The 24,423-nt window shown below is 42.6% G+C and overlaps 1 protein-coding gene across 1 annotated transcript in view; it reads right to left on the reverse strand.

Moving 5' to 3' along the window:
• LOC139575899 (alpha-1,6-mannosylglycoprotein 6-beta-N-acetylglucosaminyltransferase B-like) overlaps nucleotides 1–24,423 on the reverse strand; it is a 127,383-nt gene that overhangs the window by 53,040 nt on the left and 49,920 nt on the right. The window contains exons 2-4 of the mRNA XM_071401334.1: nucleotides 22,008–24,162; nucleotides 20,157–20,269; nucleotides 2,050–2,197 (exon numbers count right to left, since the gene is read on the reverse strand). Coding sequence (XP_071257435.1) covers nucleotides 2,050–2,197; nucleotides 20,157–20,269; nucleotides 22,008–22,075 — 329 coding nt within the window. The 5' untranslated portion in view covers nucleotides 22,076–24,162. The remainder of the gene's footprint in view (nucleotides 1–2,049; nucleotides 2,198–20,156; nucleotides 20,270–22,007; nucleotides 24,163–24,423) is intronic.

A 24,423-nucleotide genomic window follows, 5' to 3' on the forward strand; every position in this document is an offset into this window, starting at 1 on the left:
GCTTTTAAACTCTGACACAATTTATTTGTTGAGGTGAAAAAGTGACTCAGCACATTAAAGCCAGTCCCTGGGAGACTGAGAACAGAGCGCAATTAGGTTGTTAGCAAATGCCTTTTATGGCAGCTGACTGCCATGACTTGTTGTTGCCATGTTAGTGTTGGCAAAACAATCAGAAAAAAAGAGAGAGTGAGAAAGAAAGAAAGAGAAAAGGAGACAGCGATAGAAAGCGGGAGATATCCCTGAACTCACAGCTATCTCAGGCACTAGCAGTGAAAACTGGAAGGTGCCCAGGGAACTCCAAGCTGAAGCATTATGGCAGTGTGAACATTTTGAACTTGCTTTGGCTTCCTTACGATAAAGACAGAAATCTCAGCCCTCGCTGATGTAGCATAAAGGTCCAAAGAGGCACAGAGATTTCCACCTGTCTTTATGGAGCCATGATGATTGTGTATAATCTCAACGCAGTCAGTCAGCCACCTGGGCCCCACAGTATAAAAGAACAGTGCTCCTGTGTGTGCTGTAGAGAACGGAGGACTAAATGTTCTCACGGGCATAGCCAAGGTTAAGCAAGGCCTCCCAGACAGAATTATCACCAGTCCATTCAGCCTCTATCTGTTACTTCTATACTGGGTCTTCCCAAGGCTGCTGTGACCTGTTCAGGGAAGTTGAGGACCCTCCAATAGGATTGATGCTGGTCTTAAGGAGTACTACTGTACTATAGATGGACTCTGCAGAGCTGAAGACACTGTTTATCAGGGAGTATCAACCAGAGCCAAATCAATACCTGGGGTCTAACAGCCCTGTCATATCAATGACGCTTACTGTACACAGTGTTCAACACTGGCCTTTTGCTTTTGTTCAAACTGTACAGCTTTATCTAACATATGCATTTAAATGAATGGTTGGGAGGTTTTGTTTTGGAAGAAATGGGCAATGGTCTAGACCAGTGCTTTTGGAATAAGTGTATGAGCATAGGTGTGGTATGTGTGTCTAAAATGCTGCATTACTTTGCGTATAATCCCCCTCTAATATCACTTGACCATGTACTGCCCTACGGGCAAGTGTTAGCCATCACTTCCTATTCCCTCCTATGAGGCAGCATGTCAGAACAGATGAGAGCCAGACACAGACAGAGCTGTCCTCTACACAGCACCAGACTGCAGCATAGACTGATCAGTATAGGAAACATTCCTTTGGCCAGACAGATAATCCTGTCCTCCCTCTATAGAACACTACTAATACATTTACAATGGGTGTCTGGCCTTGGAGAACCATATACAGCATTAAAGAGAGCGAGACGGCTGATTCCTTTTTAAAGACCGAACAGTGGACTCTGAATGGCCCTGGGTTCTTTGTTTGTATCTGTTAAACTGCACCTTGGCTGAATTCTGAGCAGGTCACCAAGCAGACTAGACTTTATTACCAGAGGTCTAGAGATGCTCCCCCTTTTTCATAATCGCTTACAGTTAGGCTGACTTAAACAGCAATGAATGGCCTCTTTCCGGCAACATTTAGGAAGAAAATCCTCATCATTTCTATAGTACCTCTCAAAGAATGTGAATAGTGGGAGTTATTTATGTTCTAACAATACTGTCTACTCTGGTGGTTAGAATCCATATCAAACATCCACAACTCTGCATCCTGTCAGTTAGCTCAACTCTCAGGCATAGTTTGAGCCGGGATTATTTTCCTGGTGTGAGACAGTGAGTGTAGGATCAGGGATGTCCAGAAGGGATGGTCAGAGTGTCAGACATGGGCAAACCTCGGCAGGAGGGAGCCTCTCAACCCCCTGTATGAGAGAGGTCCGTTGCCATGGAGACAGAAGAGCAAACTCCAGGTTGTTAGCCTCTGCATGTCTGGTAGCGCAGCATCCCTGTCTGACTGTCCATGTCCACCCAATAACAGGGCAAATAGATAGGAAAATGTTGAGACTAACGAGACAACGTCTAGTTTAAATATCCTCCAATTATTTGTTTATATGCAGACAAATACATGCATACACCATACATTATGTAATGGCAGGCCTGCTACCAAACCCCAGAACCCTACCTGTCCAGTGCTGAGCTGAGCTCATCTAGTCTGTGGGAGTCTGTGGTGGTGTTGCCCAGTTTGGACAAAGTGTCCATCCTCTTCATGATGACCTCCAGCATATCACTGATCTTCCTCAGCACCCCGCGAGACTCTGGACCTCCCAGCACTGCCAACACACAGACACATACAGTAGGTCAGATTATAAGAGCACAAGGGCTGGGTTCAATTCAATTTGAAGGTTGTCAATTCAGGAAGTAAACTTAAATAACAATTCAAAATGTGGAAAAACTGCATCTATTTTTAATGACTTCTCAAACTGAGGACTAGAAGCTACTTTTTTCAAAAATGTTTCAATGTTTTTTATTTTTTTTATTAAAACCACTTCCTGAATTGACTGCCTTCAATTCATCCCTGAAGAGCAAAATACAGTTAAATCGAGTACAGGCGTAACTGAATGACAACAGAGACAGAATACAATATGGAATTTTATTGAATATTTTTGGGTTGGATAGTTGGGGTAGTAGGCCTCGTCTCAGAGGAATGTTCCTCAGAGCCAGATGCTGATGACAGGTTGCCCTATGCTGGGCAGCTGGCATCAAACCCCCCCACCCACTGGGAGAACGGGGATCCGATGACGGGCCTTCAGTTGGTGGTGGTGGGGAGGTCGTTGGAAGACTTGCTGCAAAACAGCAAGTGGGAGACGCAAGGTTTGAGATTCATGCCCATAGACCCTTTCCAGTACACGACACACTGACTTCACACACAGACGCACGAGACGCTTGGCTGCATTAAGAGAGCCATCGCCATTTGCGCCTATTCAACATAGCCTAGATTTTTTTTATTACTTCCAAACAAAAAAAACATTTTGGGGTTCTCATATGCTTACAATGATGTTTTGATTCTTGCTTGAACAGTCGCTAAGATTATATTTGGTTGTGATTTCTGCAAAATAACTATTTTGGATGCAGCAGTTGTTAGCTAGAATGTTAACGCTCATTGATATAGTCTGTAGCAAAAGCTAACCAATTGTACTGGTTAAGGTTGAAGTGTTTTCTAAGTATAATGCAGTTGATTTGCGATGATGACACAAACATTATAATAAACAGGACATTCATACAAGCCTTAAAATCCAATTATAATCCAAAAGTAGTGTGAAATGCACTCATAAGCAACATGTAAATAGAGGCTTTTTTTTTGCTGGCATTCTATAAGAACCCCGTGTTTTGCAAACAACTTGCGCACATCGCCCTCGTGCGGCAACGTTTGCAAACACAGAAAGGGGTCTACTGGTTGAAAGAGATTAAAGTAATTATTGCACGAGTGAGTCCATAGGTTAATCAGCAACCGTGGTGGAATTGCCTTAGTGTGCCATGATCATAGGGTGAAGTTAATAGGTGAATGACATTCCACACGCTTGCTAATAGTAAAGGAGGAGGAGAGACCTGACGCTATGCTGATGAGGTAAAATTATGACACCACCCTATAAATACCGGCTATACTGATGAGGAAATGTTATAGGCACTACCCTATAAATACCGGCTATACTGATGAGGTAATGTTATAGGCACTACCCTATAAATACCGGCTATACTGATGAGGAAATGTTATAGGCACTACCCTATAAATACCGGCTATACTGATGAGGAAATGTTATAGGCACTACCCTATAAATACCGGCTATACTGATGAGGAAATGTTATAGGCACTACCCTATAAATACCGGCTATACTGATGAGGAAATGTTATAGGCACTACCCTATAAATACCGGCTATACTGATGAGGTAATGTTATAGGCACTGCCCTATAAATACCGGCTATACTGTGGAGGAAATGTTATAGGCACTACCCTATAAATACCGGCTATACTGATGAGGAAATGTTATAGGCACTGCCCTCTAAATACCGGCTATACTGATGAGGAAATGTTATAGGCACTACCCTATAAATACCGGCTATACTGATGAGGAAATCTTATAGGCACTGCCCTATAAATACCGGCTATACTGATGAGGAAATGTTATAGGCACTACCCTATAAATACCGGCTATACTGATGAGGAAATGTTATAGGCACTACCCTATAAATACCGGCTATACTGATGAGGAAATCTTATAGGCACTGCCCTATAAATACCGGCTATACTGATGAGGTAATGTTATAGGCACTACCCTATAAATACTGGCTATACTGATGAGGAAATGTTATAGGCACTACCCTATAAATACCGGCTATACTGATAAGGAAATCTTATAGGCACTGCCCTATAAATACCGGCTATACTGATGAGGAAATCTTATAGGCACTACCCTATAAATACCGGCTATACTGATGAGGTAATGTTATAGGCACTACCCTATAAATACCGGCTATCCAGTCCTCGGGGGCCTGATTGGTGTCACAGTTTTCCCCCCATCCCTAGCAAACACACCTGATTTAAACTAATTGCATTTTTAACTGAAGATCATGATTGGATGATTATTGGAGTCAGGTGAGTTAGCTGGGGCTGGGGCAAAAGTGTGACACCAATCAGGCCCCCGAGGACTGGAGTTGCCCTGGGCTATGCTGATGAGTGAGATAGTGATGTGAATTATATGAGTTTACTAGATGAATGAAAAGTGGCAATCCATTCAGTCCAGCCTTACTGATTGAATGTTCGTAAACTACATTACTTTACACACACACACACACACACACAGAGAAACAGACAAACAGAGAGAGAGATAGGTGACAGATAGAGATCTGTTGTGTGGTTAACTGCTATATTGACAAAGAGAACTGCCAGTTAAAATCAGACATGTTGGAAGTACAAGCACCATTGCCTCTCTGATCCATACTGTCAGCATATCAGCATCATCCAAAATGAGTTAATCTAACTAAACAATCAATCCCTGGGCTAAGTACAACACAGAACCTAGGGAACAATCCTCCTGCTTTCCCCACTCCCACGGCCATTCCATTCTCCAATATGAAAATTAAATTAAATCTAGAATCGGCTTCCTATTTCGCAACAAAGCATCCTTCTGTCACGGCCGTCGAATGAAGTGGACCAAAGTGCAGCGTGGTGAGCGTACATATTCCTTTTATTAAGAAAATGACACCGACAAAAACAATAAACAATACAAAACCAACCGTGAAGCTTAGGGGCTATGTGCCACAAACAAAGTTAACTTCCCACACTGAAAGGAGGGAAAAGGGCTACCTAAGTATGGTTCCCAATAAGAGACAACGATAGACAGCTGTCCCTGATTGAGAACCATACCCGGCCAAAACATAGAAATACAAAATCATAGAAAACAAAAACATCGAATGCCCACCCCAAATCACACCCTGACCAAACCAAATAGAGACAAAAAAAAGGCTCTCTAAGGTCAGGGCGTGACACCTTCACTCATGCTGCCAAACATACCCTCGTAAAACTGACTATCCTACCGATCCTCAACTTCGGCAATTTCATTTACAAAATAGCCTCCAACACTCTACTCAACAAATTGGATGCAGTCTATCACAGTGCCATCCGTTTTGTCACCAAAGCCCCATATACTACCCACCACTGCGACCTGTATGCTCTCGTTGGCTGGCCCTCGCTTCATACTCGTCGCCAAACCGACTGGCTCCAGGTCATCTACAAGTCTTTGCTATGTGAAGCCCCGCCTTATCTCAGCTCACTGGTCACCATAGCAGCACCCCCCCCGTAGCACGTGCTCCAGCAGGTATATTTCACTGGTCACCCCCAAAGCCAATTCCTACTTTGGCCGCCTTTCCTTCCAGTTCTCTGCTGCCAATGGCTGGAACGAACTGCAAAAATCACTGAAGCTGGAGACTCATATCTCCCTCTAACTTTAAGCACCAGCTGTCAGAACAGCTCACAAATCACTGCACCTGTATATAGCCCATCTGTAAATAGCCCATCCAACTACCTCATCCCCATTCTGTATTTATTTATTTTGCTCCTTTGCACCCCAGTATCTCTACTTGCACATTCATCTTCTGCACATCTATCACTCCAGTGTTTAATTGCTATATTGTAATTACTTCGCAAGTATGGCCTATTTATTGCCTTACCTCCCTTATCCTACCTCATTTGCACACACTGTATATAGACTTTTTCTACTGTATTATTGCCTGTATGTTTGTTTATTCCATGTGTAACTCTGTGTTGTTGTATGTGTCGAACTGCTTTGCTTTATCTTGGCAAGGTCGGAGATGTAAATGAGAACTTGTTCTCAACTAGCCTACAGATGTTCCATGAATATCTCAGCCAGGCCCTGTGGTATTTTCGGTGCACCTTGACCAAACAACACAACATCCAGGAGTTTCTCAATTTTATATATTTAACTAGGCAAGTCAGTAAGAACAAATTCTTAATTACATTGACGGCCTACCAAAAGGCCTCCTGCGGGGACGGAGGCTGGGATTAAAAATAAATTAAAAACAACTTCATTTGACCTTCATTACTGAGGCAGAGAACACAGGGACAAACAGGAAGGTAACAAATTAGGCTGACATTTTTGTTTTTCCCCTTCTCTCTCGGCTCCAATTACCCATGACCCAGAGAGAGCAAGGGAACCAGAATGATGCTGTTAGCCCTCACCTGGTCAATGAAAGAGCCCGTAGCTATTAGACCAGGGTCAACTCAGTTCTCCACCACACCACACTCACATGTCACAGCCATGCTCTCCCTTATGTTTACCTAATTACTCTGCTCTAACTCCACAATGGAGATTGTATTAACTAAAGAGCACAACCAAGTCAAACAGAATGTTGAATCAATATAACCAGCTCTGCAGTTAAATGAGAATAGTACAGCTTCTGGTTAACAAGCTGTTAAAAGAGGACTGTTCCTTTTAGGTCATTGTACCAAAAGTCTAGATACAAAACTAAATAATAGCCTTATCCTTACCTATGTCTGACAGTCTGAGTCGTTGAGAACACTGACACTGACCGACAACAGCCCCAAAATGTTGTGATTGTGATGTGAATGAAATAGAGCTTAACCTTTATGTGGTCATTCATCAAGCGTATTAGGCTCTTAAAAATGCATTGTGTGCAGACTCACTTGCTTTCACTGTCAGACTTCATTTGTCACCGTCTAAGAGAAAGTCACCTTCGTCAGAAAAAACTAAACTGACCATAAATTAAACCACACAACAAAACAAACTCAGGAGTAAGTACTTAATCAGGGGGGGGGGGGGGGGGGGACTGATTAGAATGGAATTGATCTTCCTGCACTGGAGATCTACGGGTGTGTGGTGTGTGTGTGTGTACAAGTGTGCCCGTGTGACGTGTGTAAATATACAGACACGCCTTTGTCTAAAATGTCTTCCTTTCATCCTGTCATGGTTACATCTTCCATACCAGTCTAGAGATAATAAATAAAACATGGTAGATAGGCTTCTCTTCATTCACTAAGGCTGACAGCAGGGGCTGTTCATACAGTTGATGTCGGAGGTTTACATACACCTTAGCCAAATACATTTAAACTCAGTTTTTCACAATTCCTGACATTTAATCCCAGTAAAAATTCCCTGTCTTAGGTCAGTTAGGATCACCACTTTATTTTTAGAATGTGACATTTCAGAATAATAGTAGAGAGAATGATTTTTTTCAGCTTTTATTTCTTTCATCACATTCCCAGTGGGTCAGAAGTTTACATACACTCAATTAGTATTTGGTAGCATTGCCTTTAAATTGTTTAACTTGGGTCAAACATTTCGGGTAGCCTTCCACAAGCTTCCCACAATAAGTTGGGTGAATTTTGGCCCATTCCTCCTGACAGAGCTGGTGTAACTGAGTCAGGTTTGTAGGCCTCCTTGCTCGCACACGCTTTTTCAGTTCTGCCCACACATTTTATATAGGATTGAGGTCAGGCCTTTGTGATGTCCACTCCAATACCTTGACTTTGTTGTCCTTAAGCCATTTTGCCACAACTTTGGAAGTATGCTTGGGGTCATTGCCCATTTGGAAGACCCATTTGCAACCAAGCTTTAACTTCCTGACTGATGTCTTGAGATGTTGCTTCAATATATCCACATAATTTTCCTGCCTCATGATGCCATCTATTTCATGAAGTGCACCAGTCCCTCCTGCAGCAAAGCACCCCCACAACATGATGCTGCCACCCCCGTGCTTCACGGGGGCTTCTTTGGCTTGCAAGCCTCCCACTTTTTCCTCCAAACATAACGATGGTCATTATGGCCAAACAGTTCTATTTTTGTTTCATCAGACCAGAGGACATTTTTCCAAAAAGTACGATCTTTGTCCCCATGTGCAGTTGCAAACCGTTGTCTGGCTTTTAATGGCGGTTTTGGAGCAGTGGCTTCTTCCTTGCTGAGTGTGTCAGATTATGTCGATATAGGACTCGTTTTACTGTGGATATAGATACTTTTGTACCTGTTTCCTCCAGCATCTTCACAAGGTCCTTTGCTGTTGTTCTGGGATTGATTTGCACTTTTCGCACCAAAATATGTTCATCTCTAGGAGACAGAACGCGTCTCCTTCCTGAGCGGTATGACGGCTGCGTGGTCCCATGGTGTTATAATTGCATACTATTGTTTGTACAGATGAACGTGGTACCTTCAGGCGTTTGGAAATTGCTCCCAAGGATGAACCAGACTAGTGGAGGTCTACAATTTTGTCTGAGTTCTTTTGATTTTCCCATAATGTCAAGCAAAGAGGCACTGAGTTTGAAGGTAGGCCTTGAAATACATCCACAGCTACACCTCCAATTGACTCAAATGATATCAATTAACCTATCAGAAGCTTCTAAAGCCATGACATAATTTTCTGGAATTTTCCAAGCTGTTTCAAGGCACAGTCAACTTAGTGTATGAAAAACGTCTGACCCACTGGAATTGTGATACAGTGAATTATTAGTGAAATAATCTGTCTGTAAACAATTGTTGGAAAAATTACTTGTCATGCACAAAGTAGATGTTCTAAACGACTTGCCAAAACTATAGTTTGTTAACCAGAAATGTGTGGAGTGGTTGAAAAACAAGTATTTATGACTCCAACCTAAGTGTATGTAAACTTCCGACTTCAACTGCACATACATAGAATGCACATCCATTTAAATGAAATCCCCAGACTGGACCAGTTTGGCAACAACAGGACTCAAAGGAGAGGGAGGGAGATCTGTAATGTACAGAAACACTTCAAAGAAGTTTTATTTTCCTGGTAATAACTGTTATAGAATGCTGAAAGACAGCATATGCTCGCCCTACAGTAATGCTAGGGATTGAAATAATTCAACAATAGCAAAAAATTATCTATATAGGAGTCATTCATAGTTTTCGATATTGATGCATTCTATTTCTATTGATGCATTTGTTCAACAGGGGAGCATGAGGCTTACAGAGACGGTCTCTCAATCAGAGTAGAGGCTATAAAGCAGGTGCCAAGTTCCAGGGAGGCTCTCCCTGCCGCATTGAGTCTAAACACTGCCGCTGGGCTTTGAGTCTAGGCTGAACGTAGCTTCACAATAACGACGTTTCTCACACGTTTCGCCCATAAATCATCATTATGGAAACAAACACCCCTCCCACACAGTACATTTTTGAATGATTTTATATATGTTCGCAATCTATTGTTCATCAACTACCTCTATTTATTGCTCCAGCGACTAGCCTATCCCCTGGAGGTGAACGGGCTAATGTGTTTTCACCAAGTCCTGCGCTGTTAGTGGTTTCAGTAGCCAGTTTGCCGATAGTATCTGTGTGCTAATGTGGGCCGTTGCCATGTCATTCCTCATCTACTGGTTAATAAAGGGCCCATTTAACAAGAACTAATCTCCTTTAACGACTCCATTTCATAAGTGCCACAACACAATCGATTTTATGAACAAATTCTAATTAGATAACCATACCGTTGCAAGCTGAGGGCGGAGCACTGGTCGGCTAGTCTCATTTCACAGTCACTGTGCCTCCACCCCCGTTTTGAACTAGCTCGCCCCAAATGGGACTGGTCACATAGATGGACAGCAAACAGACTTTCACTTTATTTAAAACATTTTATGGCTCGCTGTACTACGGGTTGTTAGAAACAGAAAAAAAGAATTAGCTTACATTCACCACTTTTTCTCACAACACTGTGTTATGTTTCTTGCCAGCTAGGATGAGAAACATCTGTTCATAGGAAGAATTAATTAGATCAGTGTAGTACTTTTCCGAGCAGCTTTGCATGAACAGTTACTAATTGTCTGCTCTCTCATTGACTTTTAGTAGGGACACATATTAACGTTATAGGTCCTGAGAGTCTGGCGTCTGAACTACAACGGTTTCCTGCAGCCCGTCATCAGAGCCTCTGAGGTGAGGACAGATAATACGTTCAGGAACCAGAGGGGCTCCTAGTGGGTTAATAAGGCATGTATGACTCAATGATGTGAAGTGAATATTGTCCTGGTTGGCAATATAATGTCATAGTACTAATCAAATTCCAACTTGGTTTATTGATCACTCCAGCTAAGATTAATTTAGCTGAGAGCGCTTACTGCCTGGAGACTGTTAGTTCTGAATCTGAGCCGCATGTCATTTAGATTGAAATACAAGTGTTCAGATAGATGAAAGCCTTGCCAAAGGGCACTCCCACATAAGTTATTATTTTGTGTTTCATCCAGACCTTTTCAGAAAAGAACATGTCCCTCTCTGTGAAGCACTGTAAGAGCCTGTGTACTTCTTCTTTCTGAAAATAATATGAACCTTTTACTGTAGTGGGCTAAATCAGGGTCACGCAGAGTGTTTCTTGGTAGTCTTAAACAAATCTACTTTGAAACAAAAGTATACACCTCACACAGATGGTTATGGGCTTAAAAAAAGAAGACACCTGCATGTACCATGTCAGATGTAGAGTTGAGATGTATTCCATTTTGAGTTTGCATCCCAATATTACACTTTATATACATCACAGAAGACTGAAATATAGCAACATTTTTGGTTTGTTTATAATGATGATTAATTATGGAATTATGACAAATATTAATAACATTCCACTTATGAAGCCACTAGAGGGCGATTTGGTCATTTGACTGCAGGAAACTACAATAGCATGAGACATGCTATGCGTCATTGCGAGCTAACATAACAATCATGAGCAGTCATCCTCCTAGTTTTTGGGCAGTAATGCTCATCAAAATGTTTGTGGCATGGATCATGAAATCTAGTCAATTTAAACAAATCTATCAATGGAAAATTGGCAAAAGATAGAAAAACATGGCCACCATTGTGGAGTAGACAACAGCAAAGCATCATCCATACCCTGTGTGTGCATACAGTACGCTGTAATCCAGTAAGGCTTCAGACACACAAACATGATACAGTTTAATGCTTGTGTTTGCCAAGCCATGCTTTGCCTAATGTCAAACTCTGTGTTGCCTTTGCTACTGTGGCTGTCTGTGGGCATCCTTTCCTCAGCCTCCTGTGGTGGGTGTGGATTTGGGCTGACACTCCAGCAGCATCACAGAGGGATGGCTCTGTATTGTGTCTCATCACACTGCGCTAATCCTGCAGACACACTCACTCCAACATCCGGATGATGTTTTTATTAGCCTTGTGAAAATCCCTCATTTGTTATTTAAACAGCGGGTATATGTTTGGACTGATTAAGTAAATTCATGACTAAATCGTGAGAGGAAATCAATACCTGCCAAGTATGTGTACTAGATGGCTAAGTGTGTGTGTGTGTCTGGTGTGTGTGTGTGATGAGATGCCAGGTGAGGGGGGAGTAGAGGAAAAAGGACTGCTGCTGAGGAGAGAGAGAGTAGGATGAGATAAAGAAAGTGCTATAGTTTAGGGTTGGGAATTGCCAGGGACTTCATGGTATGATATTATCACCATACTTGTGCCGATACGATATATTGCAATTCTTACGATTCTACAGTATATGTACTGTGTGAGAGCAAAATTACAAGATTATGTTATAATACTGTTATTGCATCAAATGGTTGTTTTATGCAGTTTTATAGAGTTCTTAGAACTCTACTGTGTCTGTGAACTGAGAGTGGGCCTCTGGGGCTCAGTGCTGACAGTAGATTTACGATGCCTTAGGTGATAAACCTAACAAGCCACATTCCACTCATGTGAGGCAGATTGCTCTGGTCTGACTGGAAGGTACCAAGGAGAGATGGCTCTGGTATGGATAATGATGAGGGGAACCTTGTTTTGGAGGCAAGACCCTGGTTTCCACACAATGAGAACAGTCTTTACAGCAGATCCTGTCTGCTGTGAATTATTAATTTATTTCATACGAATCCTAACCTTGTCATGTAGACTAAGGGGGAGTATCTTTACTATAGAAGATAGTTGTATCCTTTGTGTCGGGGCTCTCAACAAATCATCTAGGGGTGGTTCATCGACCAGCCATCGTTATTGCAGAACACTCACATCATTCACTTGTGTGTGTGTGACTTGCTCTCCTTATTAATAAGTGAATAAAGACTAAGTATAACTCTGACTTGTGTGATAAGTTTGTCACTCCTCATTTGATAATAAAGAAATAACCACCACAATTGTGATTTGATACTTGCGATTTTATTGCGATTTGATGTTCCAAACATAATGCCCATTATATGTCTGCTGCAGAGGAGGCTGGTGGGAGTAGCTTCAGGAGGGCGGGCTCATTGTAATGGCTGGGATGGAACAAAGGGAACAGGGTCCAACATGTGGTTTCCATATGTTTTATGTGCTTGATACCATTCCAATAATTCCATCCTAGTCTTTAAAATGAACCTGTCCTCCTATAGCTCCTCCCACCAGCCTCCTCTGGTCTGCTGCAGAGAGACAAAAGAAAACATGAGAAAATGAGTTTTGATCAGTCAGGGAAATAAAAAGTGCTGAAGGCAAGTTGGCTCACTATTTAAAAAGAAGATGGAGAACAAGCTATAAGATGAAAAATATAGGTTTTAGCACAGGTACAGCCAACTAATGCTACCTACAGTAGCAAAAAAGAGACAAATATTGATAAAATCTATTCAATGTCTTGGCTATAACATGTACAGACACACACATACCTGACCCTGCACATACCATACTGTATTGAATTGTTGGTGGTTTCCGCATAAAACATTACATTTATGCATATCCCTATTGACAATTAGCCTTCAGTTTTTCATAGGGTTTTGTATAAGATTGTGTACAACTGAGAAATGTTGGTACATATAACTCGAGAGTACTGTGTGTGTGTGTGTGTGTGTGTGTGTGTGTGTGTGTGTGTGTGTGTACGTGTGTGTTGTTTTCCTGGTTGAGGACCCTTGGGGTGTCAGTCCCTCCCCCCTCTCCCCTCTCACCTGCTAGATTGGTAGATTCACACTCCCCCTAGCCCTGCTGCTCTCACTCCTCATACGAATATTCATTAATAGGAAGACTGATTGAGATTGAGTTGCTCTAGTGTACCCGGCAGCCATGGGGGAGCTGACAGAACCAGAACCTATTAGAGCCGACAACCTCTGTCACTTATCCTCTCTCTCCTCATTTCACCTGACAGCCCAGAAAGAGGAAACTATCTGCACTAATGTATCTGTCTATGCTTCTCCACGGCTTCAATTAAAAACCTGCCTCTTCCTCCTATTAACCCCACCTCCCCCTACAGACAATATACACAGGCACAAACAAACCCAAAACACATTTTAGGAGAACCACAAGCAAGTTGAAGGCCAGTCTTCTTCATTGGTATGAATGGCAGACATACGGTGGTACTAGATGGGGAGCTTTTATGTAGATACTAACAATGTTTACATTCAGCATTCAGTTCACATTTGACCTCCCACCACCACCATTCTTATGTTCTGATAGAACGTGTGGCCCGGTATTTTCAGGGTAAATAAGAAATCGGACCCCACCAACAACACAAAGAGGGGAACTGCTGAGTCAGGGACTCTGCACAAGGACCGCTGATAGGCTTCTGATTCAATGTAATGCACACACATATCCAGTTCTCACACACACACACTCCTTCAAACTATACATACTGACTACTGTGTTCAGCATTAGGCATTCGTGTTGCCATTCAGAGGGTGAATGGGCAAAACAAAAGATTTAAGTGCCTTTGAACGGGATATGGTAGTAGGTGCCAGGCGCACTGGTTTGAGTGTGCCAAGAACTGCAATGCTGCTGGGTTTTCACACTTAAGTTTCCCCTGTGTGTAGCAACAATGGTCCACCACCCAAAGGACATCCAGCCAACTTGACACAACTGTGGGAAGCATTGGAGTCAACATGGGCCAGCATACCTGTGAAATGATTTCAACACCTTGTAGAGTCCATGCCCTAACAAATTGAGGCTGGTCAGAGGTCAAAAGGGATGCAACTCAATATTAGGAAGGTGTTCATAGTATTTTGTACACTCATTGTATACTTGAACACTCCAGGGAACTAATTCACAACATTTAAATTTGACATTTTAGTCATTTAGCAGGCGCTCTTATCCAGATTGACTTCCAGTTTGCTATACAACTCTAAAAAGGTTTGCACTGTAATTTTACATATTCGTTTCTCTTCTAGAAATAATTTTGTGAGAACGCAAGGAAAATCCCTTCATGACTGTGACAGTGTTTTCACTGGATGAAGGTTTGATCAATCAACACAGAATCAAGATGACTGTAAATCTTTTCAGCTGCTCAAGATGAGGAATCTTTGAGGTTTCTCCCTTCTCCTCTCTTCTCTGCAGAACCCCATGCCTTCTTACCCTGGTGGATGCCATCAGATCTGCTAAGAATCCAAAACATTTGTGCAGCCGCCCTACCCGTAGAACCATGGTATTTTTCTTCAGCAAAATGTCACGGCCTATCATGTAAAATAGAGTGAGAAAGATCTGTACAACATGGCTGTCGTGAGCTTTTCAAAATCCAACAGAAAAGCATCTGTCTCTTTGTCTGGCCACCCTGATGGAAACTCATGCCTTCTTTAGTCACTGCAGCTCACCTCAGTACAGCATGCTGGATCTCCTGTAATGTCTCTCTGTCCATGGGGACTATACATGCATCCTGTAACAAAGGCCAATTACTAACTTTTTTTCAAAAACACTTCTGAGAAGACCGCCCTCTGTTTCAAGCGTGCCATTTTTCTTTCACTGAGGCAATGTATGTTTTTTTAGAGACCTGTACTGTAAAAAGCCACTTTGAGAATTCAGTTAATTGCTCTATTTTAGGTAGTGATGACTGCTGAGCTACACAATACATGGTCTATCGTTGTCATGAACGCGTCACTGAACATAGCTGCAGTGGAAGTCTTAACACGATGGATTTAACTGTATTATTAGCATTTCAATGAACATGTGAACACATTGTGACAAGATAGCCATGACATTGAATAGAGGTCAAATTAGATGTCATTTTCACTCTTGTGTACATCTTGCAAAATAGTTCATCAGCTCTCTCTGTTTCATCCTCACCTTAGTGGCTCCTGCCCAACCACTATGTTTTCTGACGCAATACGTGACCTACTATGTGTTACAAGATGTAGGGGAAAACAACATATGCGGTGAGATTTCATGAGTTATTACCCCTCACTTGGCCTCCGGGCATAATACGTGTGTGAGCCAGTCTACTTCCCTGGCCCCATATTAGCGCCAGACTCCTCCTGTTAATTAGATGTGTACCAACATCCATCAGTGGCATTTTGCTGAGAGAGCACCTTAGGCCTAGTACACAAACACACTGTGTGCACTGTTACAGTGCATTAACTGAGTGGCTGAGTGAATAGACACACAGAAGCTTCATAATGGGTGGTTCCTTAAAGGATGCTACAGTACTGTACCTAGCTCTGATTGAGTGTGTATAGCTAGTCTGATAGAATAGCTACTCAGATTGAGTCTGTAGAACAGCACAATGGAACTTCTGCCTCTCATCTCTCAGCAGTACAGGGGGATAGACAAAATATGTTTACATCCAAACTACTGTATATCAACCATTTAAACAGCATCAGCCTGCCAAGGGAAAATCTTGGAGCTCATGAACTTTACCCTTTCATCATCTACCCAACAGCCAGGCAGAGCCACGTTAATAGCCATATGGAAAAAGGGGTCTCCGTGAGGGAGGGCTTCAAAGACATTATTAGAAGCCCCTGGAACACCTCTGCAGCCTTTAAGATTGATCCTCTCTAACGTTTCCCTCTTTCACGCCTTTGTCCTTTCCAGGAAATAGTCCACCACCACATCATTAGTTTCACGTTCCATGAAAGACCACCTGCATAATGCAGGTTAACATTTATTGGGATGACTCATGTGCTGGAGGCAGCTCTGCTCAGTGGTCACTAGCTGGCCCAGCCACAAAGTCATACAACCCCAACCACACTGCTAAACCTAATGCCTAACACTAACCTAAATTTTGTTTTCATTTATTTTTACAATATAACTCATTTTGACTTTGCAGCTGGCACATCTAGTGGATGTCACTCAGTTCTGCGTCACGGACAAGACTCACCCCCAAAAATGTTAACCTGCACCAATAATGGGGTAAACGTTTGTACAGACACATTATTTCAGTGGCCTACTGGGTGTAGCCAGGTAAAGCAATGGGACAGAAAAAACAAATAGTACAATATCGTACTATCAATAAGAATTGAGCAACAGCAGTCACTGAGAATAGGCTACAATATATTGATTTAGTATTGATGTTGACTCAGACAGGTCTGAATTGATACATATCAATAAGTGGAGGTAACTGAAATGCAAGATTCAAACACGGTCTGTATGAAACCTTAGGAATCTATTCTATTTCATTGTTGGCTATCAATTCTGTATAACATTGTGTATATCCCCAGTGTGGTCACTAATCCGACCAGGGAGAATCCTACAACAGAGCCTGTATGCCTGCTAATTCTCTCCCTGTCCACACAACAAGCCAATAAAGGCCTAGACAAACAGATCATCCAATGTAAATAGCATCAAAGCTTGCAAAGCTGGATACTATACAGACAGGATCTGGGCAGAATCTACAAACGATTCATTGATTTGTAGTCCTCCCACTAGCCTACAGCAGCATCATTTATTGTATAGTAGTATACCGTATCTACTCAAATTTTATTTAGACTTCTCTGAAAGAACATTATGGACAACATGTTATGATAGGCTCAGGCTGCCTCTAATGACTGTATTGTCTATAATGAACAGAAAACAGTAGACTGTCCTAACACAGTTTTGTTGAGGCTTTATCTTGTGGTTGCATTGTAAGTGAGTTCCATTGTAAAAACAAACTGCCGAGGGAGAGTGAACTGTTCACTGGGGAACGCCTTTCATCAAGCAACCTTCTCTTCCCTACGTTAGAAACCAGTCTGTTGGTTTTCCTAATTTTTATACTTCCTCTCCCTTCCATCTACAGTCGTGGCCAAAAGTTTTGAGAATGACACAAATATTAATTTTCACAAAGTCGGCTGCCTCAGTTTGTAGGATGGCAATTTGCATATTAATTGCAAAGTCCCTCTTTGCCATGCAAATTAACTGAATCCCCCCCAAAAAACATTTCCACTGCATTTCAGCCCTGCCACAAAAGGACCATCTGACATCATGTCAGTGATTCTCTCGTTAACCCAGGTGTGAGTGTTGACAAGGACAAGGCTGGAGATCACTCTGTCATGCTGATTGAGTTCGAATAACAGACTGGAAGCTTCAAAAGGAGGGTGGTGCTTGGAATCATTGTTCTTCCTCTGTCAATCATGGTTACCTGCAAGGAAACACGTGCCGTCATCATGGCTTTGCACAAAAAGGGCCTCACAGGCAAGGATATTGCTGCCAGTAAGATTGCACCTAAATCAACCATTTATAAGAACATCAAGGAGAGTGGTTCAATTGTTGTGAAGAAGGCTTCAGGGCGCACAAGAAAGTCCAGCAAGCGCCAGGACCGTCTACTAAAGTTGATTCAGCTGCGGGAGCAGGGCACCACCAGTACAGAGCTTGCTCAGGAATGGCAGGAGGCAGGTGTGAGTGCATCTGCACGCACAGTGAGGCAAAGACTTTTGGAGGATGACCTGGTGTCAAGAAGGGCAGCAAAGAAGCCACTTCTCTCCAGAAAAAACATCAGGGACAGACTGATATTCTGCAAAAAGGTACAGGGATTGGACTGCTGAGGACTGGGGTAAAGTCATTTTCTCTGAGGAATCCCCTTTCCGATTGTTTGAGGCATCCAGAAAAAAGCTTGTCCGGAGAAGACAAGGTGAGTGCTACCATCAGTCCTGTGTCATGTCAACAGTAAAGCCTCCTGAGACCATTCATGTGTGGGGTTACTTTTCAGCCAAGGGAGTGGGCTCACTCACAATTTTGCCTAAGAACACAGCCATGAATAAAGAATGGTACCAAAACATCCTCCGAGAGCAACTTCTCCCAACCATCCAAGAACAGTTTGGTGACGAACAATGCCTTTTCCAGCATGATGGAGCACCTTGCCATAAGGCAAAAGTGATACCTAAGTGGCTCGGGGAACAAAACATCAATATTTTGGGTCCATGGCCAGGAAACTCCCCAGACCGTAATCCCATTGAGAATTTGTGGTCAATCCTCAAGAGGCGGGTGGACAAACAAAAACCCACAAATTCTGACAAACTCCAAGCATTGATTATGCAAGAATGGGCTGCCATCAGTCAGGATGTGGCCCAGAAGTTAATTGACAGCATGCCAGGGCGGATTGCAGAGGTCTTGAAAAAGAAGGGTCAACACTGCAAATATTGACTCTTTGCATCAACTTCATGTAATTGTCAAGAAAAGCCTTTGACACTTATGAAATGTTTGTAATTATACTTCAGTATTCCACATAGTAACATCTGACAAAAATATCTCAAGACACTGAAGCAGCAAACTTTGTGGAAATTAATATTTGTGTCATTCTCAAAACTTTTGGCCACGACTGCACATCTAAACTCCTCCTCTATCAACTACGGGTCCGTTCATGAGCTCTACTAAAAGGCTTATTACCATCACAGTCAATCTGGGATATATTTCTATGTTGAGTTGGTCTAATACGTAAAAATATCCCCCATTTACTTGGCCCCTAGCCTTTTTCCTCCCTCTTGCAAAACACAAATTGTGTGTGTGTGCGGGTGCACTTAAAGATCCTCATCACTAAAGCAGATTAACAGTCAACAGGCTCTCTGTGTCACGCCTGGGGCCAGAAGTAGCTGACTTGGTGTCTACTATCCTGATGCTGCTCCAATGAACACTGACCTCTATCCTGCCCATTCATTACACACACACAGGCTCAGAGTTTACTTAGCAAGGCTTTCCCTGGTTGGGTAACAGGCAGTGTTTAATGAGCTGAGGGCCAAATGCCTTCCCTAGACTGCATCCTGTGAGTGGTTAATTTATCAGGCAGCGTTCCAGCCTTCCTCTGCCTGCCTGCCCACGTCCCTCTCCCTATCTCTGCTGGGGTTGGCGTGCAGCACGGCGGATTACATTGTATGAAGATTATCCATCACTTATGGATTTTATCCACAGTTTGGAGGACAGAGAGGGATTCTGCTTTAGATCAGGCTTTCACACAGACAAACAAACTGTCACTAGAGATTCCTACTGTACTGTGTATTATCACTGCACTGCAGCAGCATTTTAGTCTACAAGCATGCATCACTGCTGAACAAACCATAAATAATCTGTAAAACAACAGGAATAATTCTGAGTTCTCTTGACTTTCTATTGTTCTGTTGGGTGGTTATGTCACCTGATAATGCCCACATTGCCCTATGAGGATGAGACAGTGTCAGAGTGCCAGGGTGTAATAAAGCTGAGAGGCAACAGTGCCCAAGCTAACATTGACTCTTCTAAATGATCTGTGCACTGTGATATAAATGCAGGGGCACATAGCACAAACACAGATAACGTGCTCCGAAATTTAAGAGCCTGCTTTCCCAGAGCACGGAACACTGACCAGGGTGAATACTAAAGACATGGAGGGGGTGACATCTTAGCAAGACTACAGGGAGGTGAGGGGAGGGTAACAAGACCCACATCACCATCTCCCCAGGCCCCCTAACCCCCACCTGGTGAGCAGCAGACTGATGAGGTCTGTCAGCCGGCTGCCTGCAATCAAGGGCTTCTGCTGCACTGAGCGTGTTCTTCCGTGTTTATTGTGTGCAGAGAACGTATGTAGTCAGAGGCTGCCAGGCTTTACCGAGAGAGAGACGCTGTAATGTCTGTATTCTGGAGCTTACCTTCGGCCCGCATGGTGAAGGGAGTGTCTCCGGGTCGCTTGGCCGAGAACTGCCCCCCCAGGGAGGTCATTAGGAAGCACAGGCTGAAGAAGCCGATCCCCGCCACAAAGATCCTGCAGGGACAGGGACCAGGGCAGCCAGGAGACAGAGACCAGGGACAGGGACCAGGGCAGCCAGGAGACAGAGAGCAAGACTCAGGGTTACAACTCAGGGGGAACAATAAGAGAAAAATTAGGGAGTTAAGGCAGGGGAGAAGAGAAGAGGGCGGAGTCAACTGCCAGAATGAAAGCAAAAGAGCTGTACAGTACAAAAGGAATGGGGCACAAGAAGATGATGCAAAATAACAAAGAAACTTAAAGATGACAAGTTTGAATTCAATGGCCATTGGTCTAACGCATTGCAATTATTTTCATGGGGGTAGTCAGGTGCACCTCACATAGCTCGGCAAACGGGAGCTAACAGCATCATAAAAACAAATGCTTTAACTTTATTTTTTCGAGTCCACTTAGGTTTCACTTAGTGTTTTAATCCTATCACTGCATTTCTTGCCATTTAACAGAGTGCAGAGAATCCAATTGTCAAGACTAGAGATGGATGAATTATCAATCATCATTCTTAACTAATCTACCTACGGCAATGCTGGGGATCTGGTTGTGGACAAAGGTAAATGGTATATTACATATGGTACATGGGTCTTGTGTACTACACAATGCATGAAAAGTAAACTGAAAAATTATAACATTAACGATTACAGTTGCATATTTGTGACTGCAACCACAATCACTGTAGACATTTTCAAATGTTCAGAATGGTGGGTGGAAATGAATGCTCATAACAGATGCCTTTCAAACTGTAGATGACATCCTTGCGTGAGAAAAGTGAACCACTGAGAAATGCTCATGCAAATGTTGAAATATTTGAAACCCTTCCCGTCCATTCCTCCAGAGGAGAGCTGCTGGATGGAGAGCTAGATTTACATATTACACACCACAGCTCACATCACTTGCTGCTCATTTAACACGGGTTATGATATTGCTTTCTTTCTTCTGATCCTGTGCTGTAAGGGTAACTATTTAAAAGAGAGCTTCATTTAATTCAGAGGTAATATTATATTCTTACTGCCTAAGAGCGATGTCATACTCCATCACTGTCCAATATTTGGGCTAATGGTGAAGAGCTGAGTATTGCGCTCATGAAAGCTAAAACCAATGTGAGCAGAAATACACATAACTAGTTGATATCACCTACTGTACGCTGCTGATCTGCTCCTTTGTGTGTTTGCATGCCACTGAACACATTCTACACACCAATGAATTCATTCACAGTAGACACTAGGCACAAGCCTAACTGCTTTTAGAGTGCTGGCAGAGTTCAGGTTTACCATAGCGATCAGAGTATGCCCAAGAGCTCAAACAATGCAGTGATCCATATTGACTTAAGTGTCAAGTGCATAGGCTTTCTGTATAGGTACATGCATGTCATTCTGTGTACAGGGGGAAATACATGCAAACTAGTGTAGTAATATGTAGTTCATATACAGTCTTGTTGTGCACTATCTGCAATGCACCTTGATCCGTTATGTCGTTAGCCTACTCCTTGCTTTTATGAGGTTGTCATAACATGTTTCTGACATGACAGATCAATTTTCACACCTCTATGACATCACAGGTGTGTACTCCTGTCAAGGCAACCTGACCACTGTGAGTTTGTTGTAGTCTACTCATGACGTTCCCATTTTCATAAGGTTAACTCATTTTTTTCCAACTCAATTTGAGACTTAGGCTACACAGAGAGCGAACACTGCCTGTACATCGAGACCACGAGAACAGTAGCCTACATGTAAATGCTTACCTGAATGGTTTGAACGTCAGAAGACATCTTCTCACCATAGTTGAATAGTCTGTGTTCACAGCACTCATTTTCCGGAGAAGGAGAAAACGCAAAGAGCCTCCAACATTGTGTATATTTCACAAAGTGTCCTAAGCGCAAACATAAACATAGTAATTATGAATGAATAGAGCTTTAAAAATAGCGATACATCGACTTCGGATAACCAATTCTGCACGTGCTTGGTTTAGTAAAGTTCGGCAGGAATACACTCCGCTTGCCCAGCTGCATACAATAGTTTGCTTCCGCTGAGTTTAAATTAGTCCGTAAATTAACCCTGACTCCGGAGTCCAAGCCGTTCTGTTGGAAAAACACAAGTAATATTGTTCACTCCTCCTTGTTAACATGGTAAACGTGTATGTGTTTCAAGTTGGGAAAAAGGTAGCAGAGTTATCGAGCGTAAAAGTCCATTGCTCACCAGTGAGCACACAACGTGTGCTAGGCTCCATTCGCTTTCTGGCGGTGTATTTCCAGATTGTGCAAGTAGCCTAGAATTGTTTTCAGTGCAGCGCCATCTAACGAGTGATACATACAATCAAAAGTTTCAGTATTGCAGGACAAATGACAAAGGACTAAAAATGTCCCAGTCAGCCCTGCACAGAAGCCTAAATCAAAATAGCAGTGAATTAGTCTCTAGAATAGAAAGCAAACATCATAGATAGCCTAGTTCCTACAGTTTTCATTTAAAAGCACACAAGCTATTAAAAAAAAATACATGTTTAGTCTTTGGACAGTATAATTTACTTTAACCTTACATACCAGCTTTTTTCACATCCGTTGACGCTGTGGCCTACTTTTTTACTTTCAGCACCATGGCCAGTTCCCTTTGCCGTCAGCAGCTGAGCAGACATAAACTCAGCAAAAAAAAAGAAACCTCCCTTTTTCAGGACCCTGTCTTTCAAAGATAATTCGTAAAAATCCAAATAAATTCACAGATCTTCATTGTAATAAACGCAGTTGACAGTGAGAGAACATTTCTTTTTTTGCTGAGTTTATCAACAGCAGCACTCAATAGTCTGAATGTGAGGACACTCAAACCAAGTCTCTTATCGACCTCTGCAGTGTGACTGGTAGGACTTGGACCTGACGCGTTTGCATCAGTGAAGAGTTTGCACCTGTTAGACTAGCCTGCTTTGGCCCATTCTATGAATCCAATTGCTAAGAATCTACTCTACTATTCTAATATATAGCTAGGTAACTATGGGCAGAAGTTACTCACAAAGTTGAACGATCTCACCTTTCCACAATGTACCCTGTATCCTCCCTCTGGCTTTTTGTAACCTAGTGAAAATGTTTTATATAGAATACAATAACTAATGATATGAGACCTTAAAACTGGAGGAGAGATAGATGAAACCGTTTGTCACAATCCCTAGATTTCATTCAGACACCCATGAAAATCAACATGTCTGTGACCAGCCTGACCACTTGTGCTCCTGCAGGACTAGTCAGAGAGGAGAGAGAGAGGAGTTTGTCATTGGGTAATTAAGGCAATAAATCACAGAGAAGAGACAGAAAGACAGAGAGGAGGCAGCCATTCTTGAGGTCACCCAGGGCCATCCCTACTATGACAGAGAGCAATCTACATCCCTGCTGCTATGGCAACCATTTTCATGCAGCCCTATGAGCCTTGAATCAGACTGACACGACAGGGCTCTCTGGCAGGCCTGGTACGGTCATGGTGTGGAGAATGGCATTATACCCAAGCTCTGGATTCAAAGGCATTGACAGTCAGCTCAAATTCATTTAAGATGACAAGTTCAACCCTTCACATTATTTTGTAGAAGGTTTTGGTAGACAGAAGCTGCTAAGGTACACAATAGTAGGTTTTGGTAGACAGAAGCTGCTAAGGTTCACAATAGTAGGTTTTGGTAGACAGAAGCTGCTAAGGTTCACAATAGTAGGTTTTGGTAGACAGAAGCTGCTAAGGTTCACAATAGTAGGTTTTGGTAGACAGAAGCTGCTAAGGTTCACAATAGTAGGTTTTGGTAGACAGAAGCTGCTAAGGTTCACAATAGTAGGTTTTGATAGACAGAAGCTGCTAAGGTACACAATAGTAGGTTTTGGTAGACAGAAGCTGCTAAGGTTCACAATAGTAGGTTTTGGTAGACAGAAGCTGCTAAGGTTCACAATAGTAGGTTTTGGTAGACAGAAGCTGCTAAGGTACACAATAGTAGGTTTTGGTAGACAGAAGCTGCTAAGGTACACAATAGTAGGTTTTGGTAGACAGAAGCTGCTAAGGTACACAATAGTAGGTTTTGGTAGACAGAAGCTGCTAAGGTACACAATAGTAGGTTTTGGTAGACAGAAGCTGCTAAGGTTCACAATAGTAGGTTTTGGTAGACAGAAGCTGCTAAGGTTCACAATAGTAGGTTTTGGT

This window comes from Salvelinus alpinus, chromosome 1 (genome assembly GCF_045679555.1).
Source record: "Salvelinus alpinus chromosome 1, SLU_Salpinus.1, whole genome shotgun sequence".
NCBI classification, from domain to species: domain Eukaryota; kingdom Metazoa; phylum Chordata; class Actinopteri; order Salmoniformes; family Salmonidae; genus Salvelinus; species Salvelinus alpinus.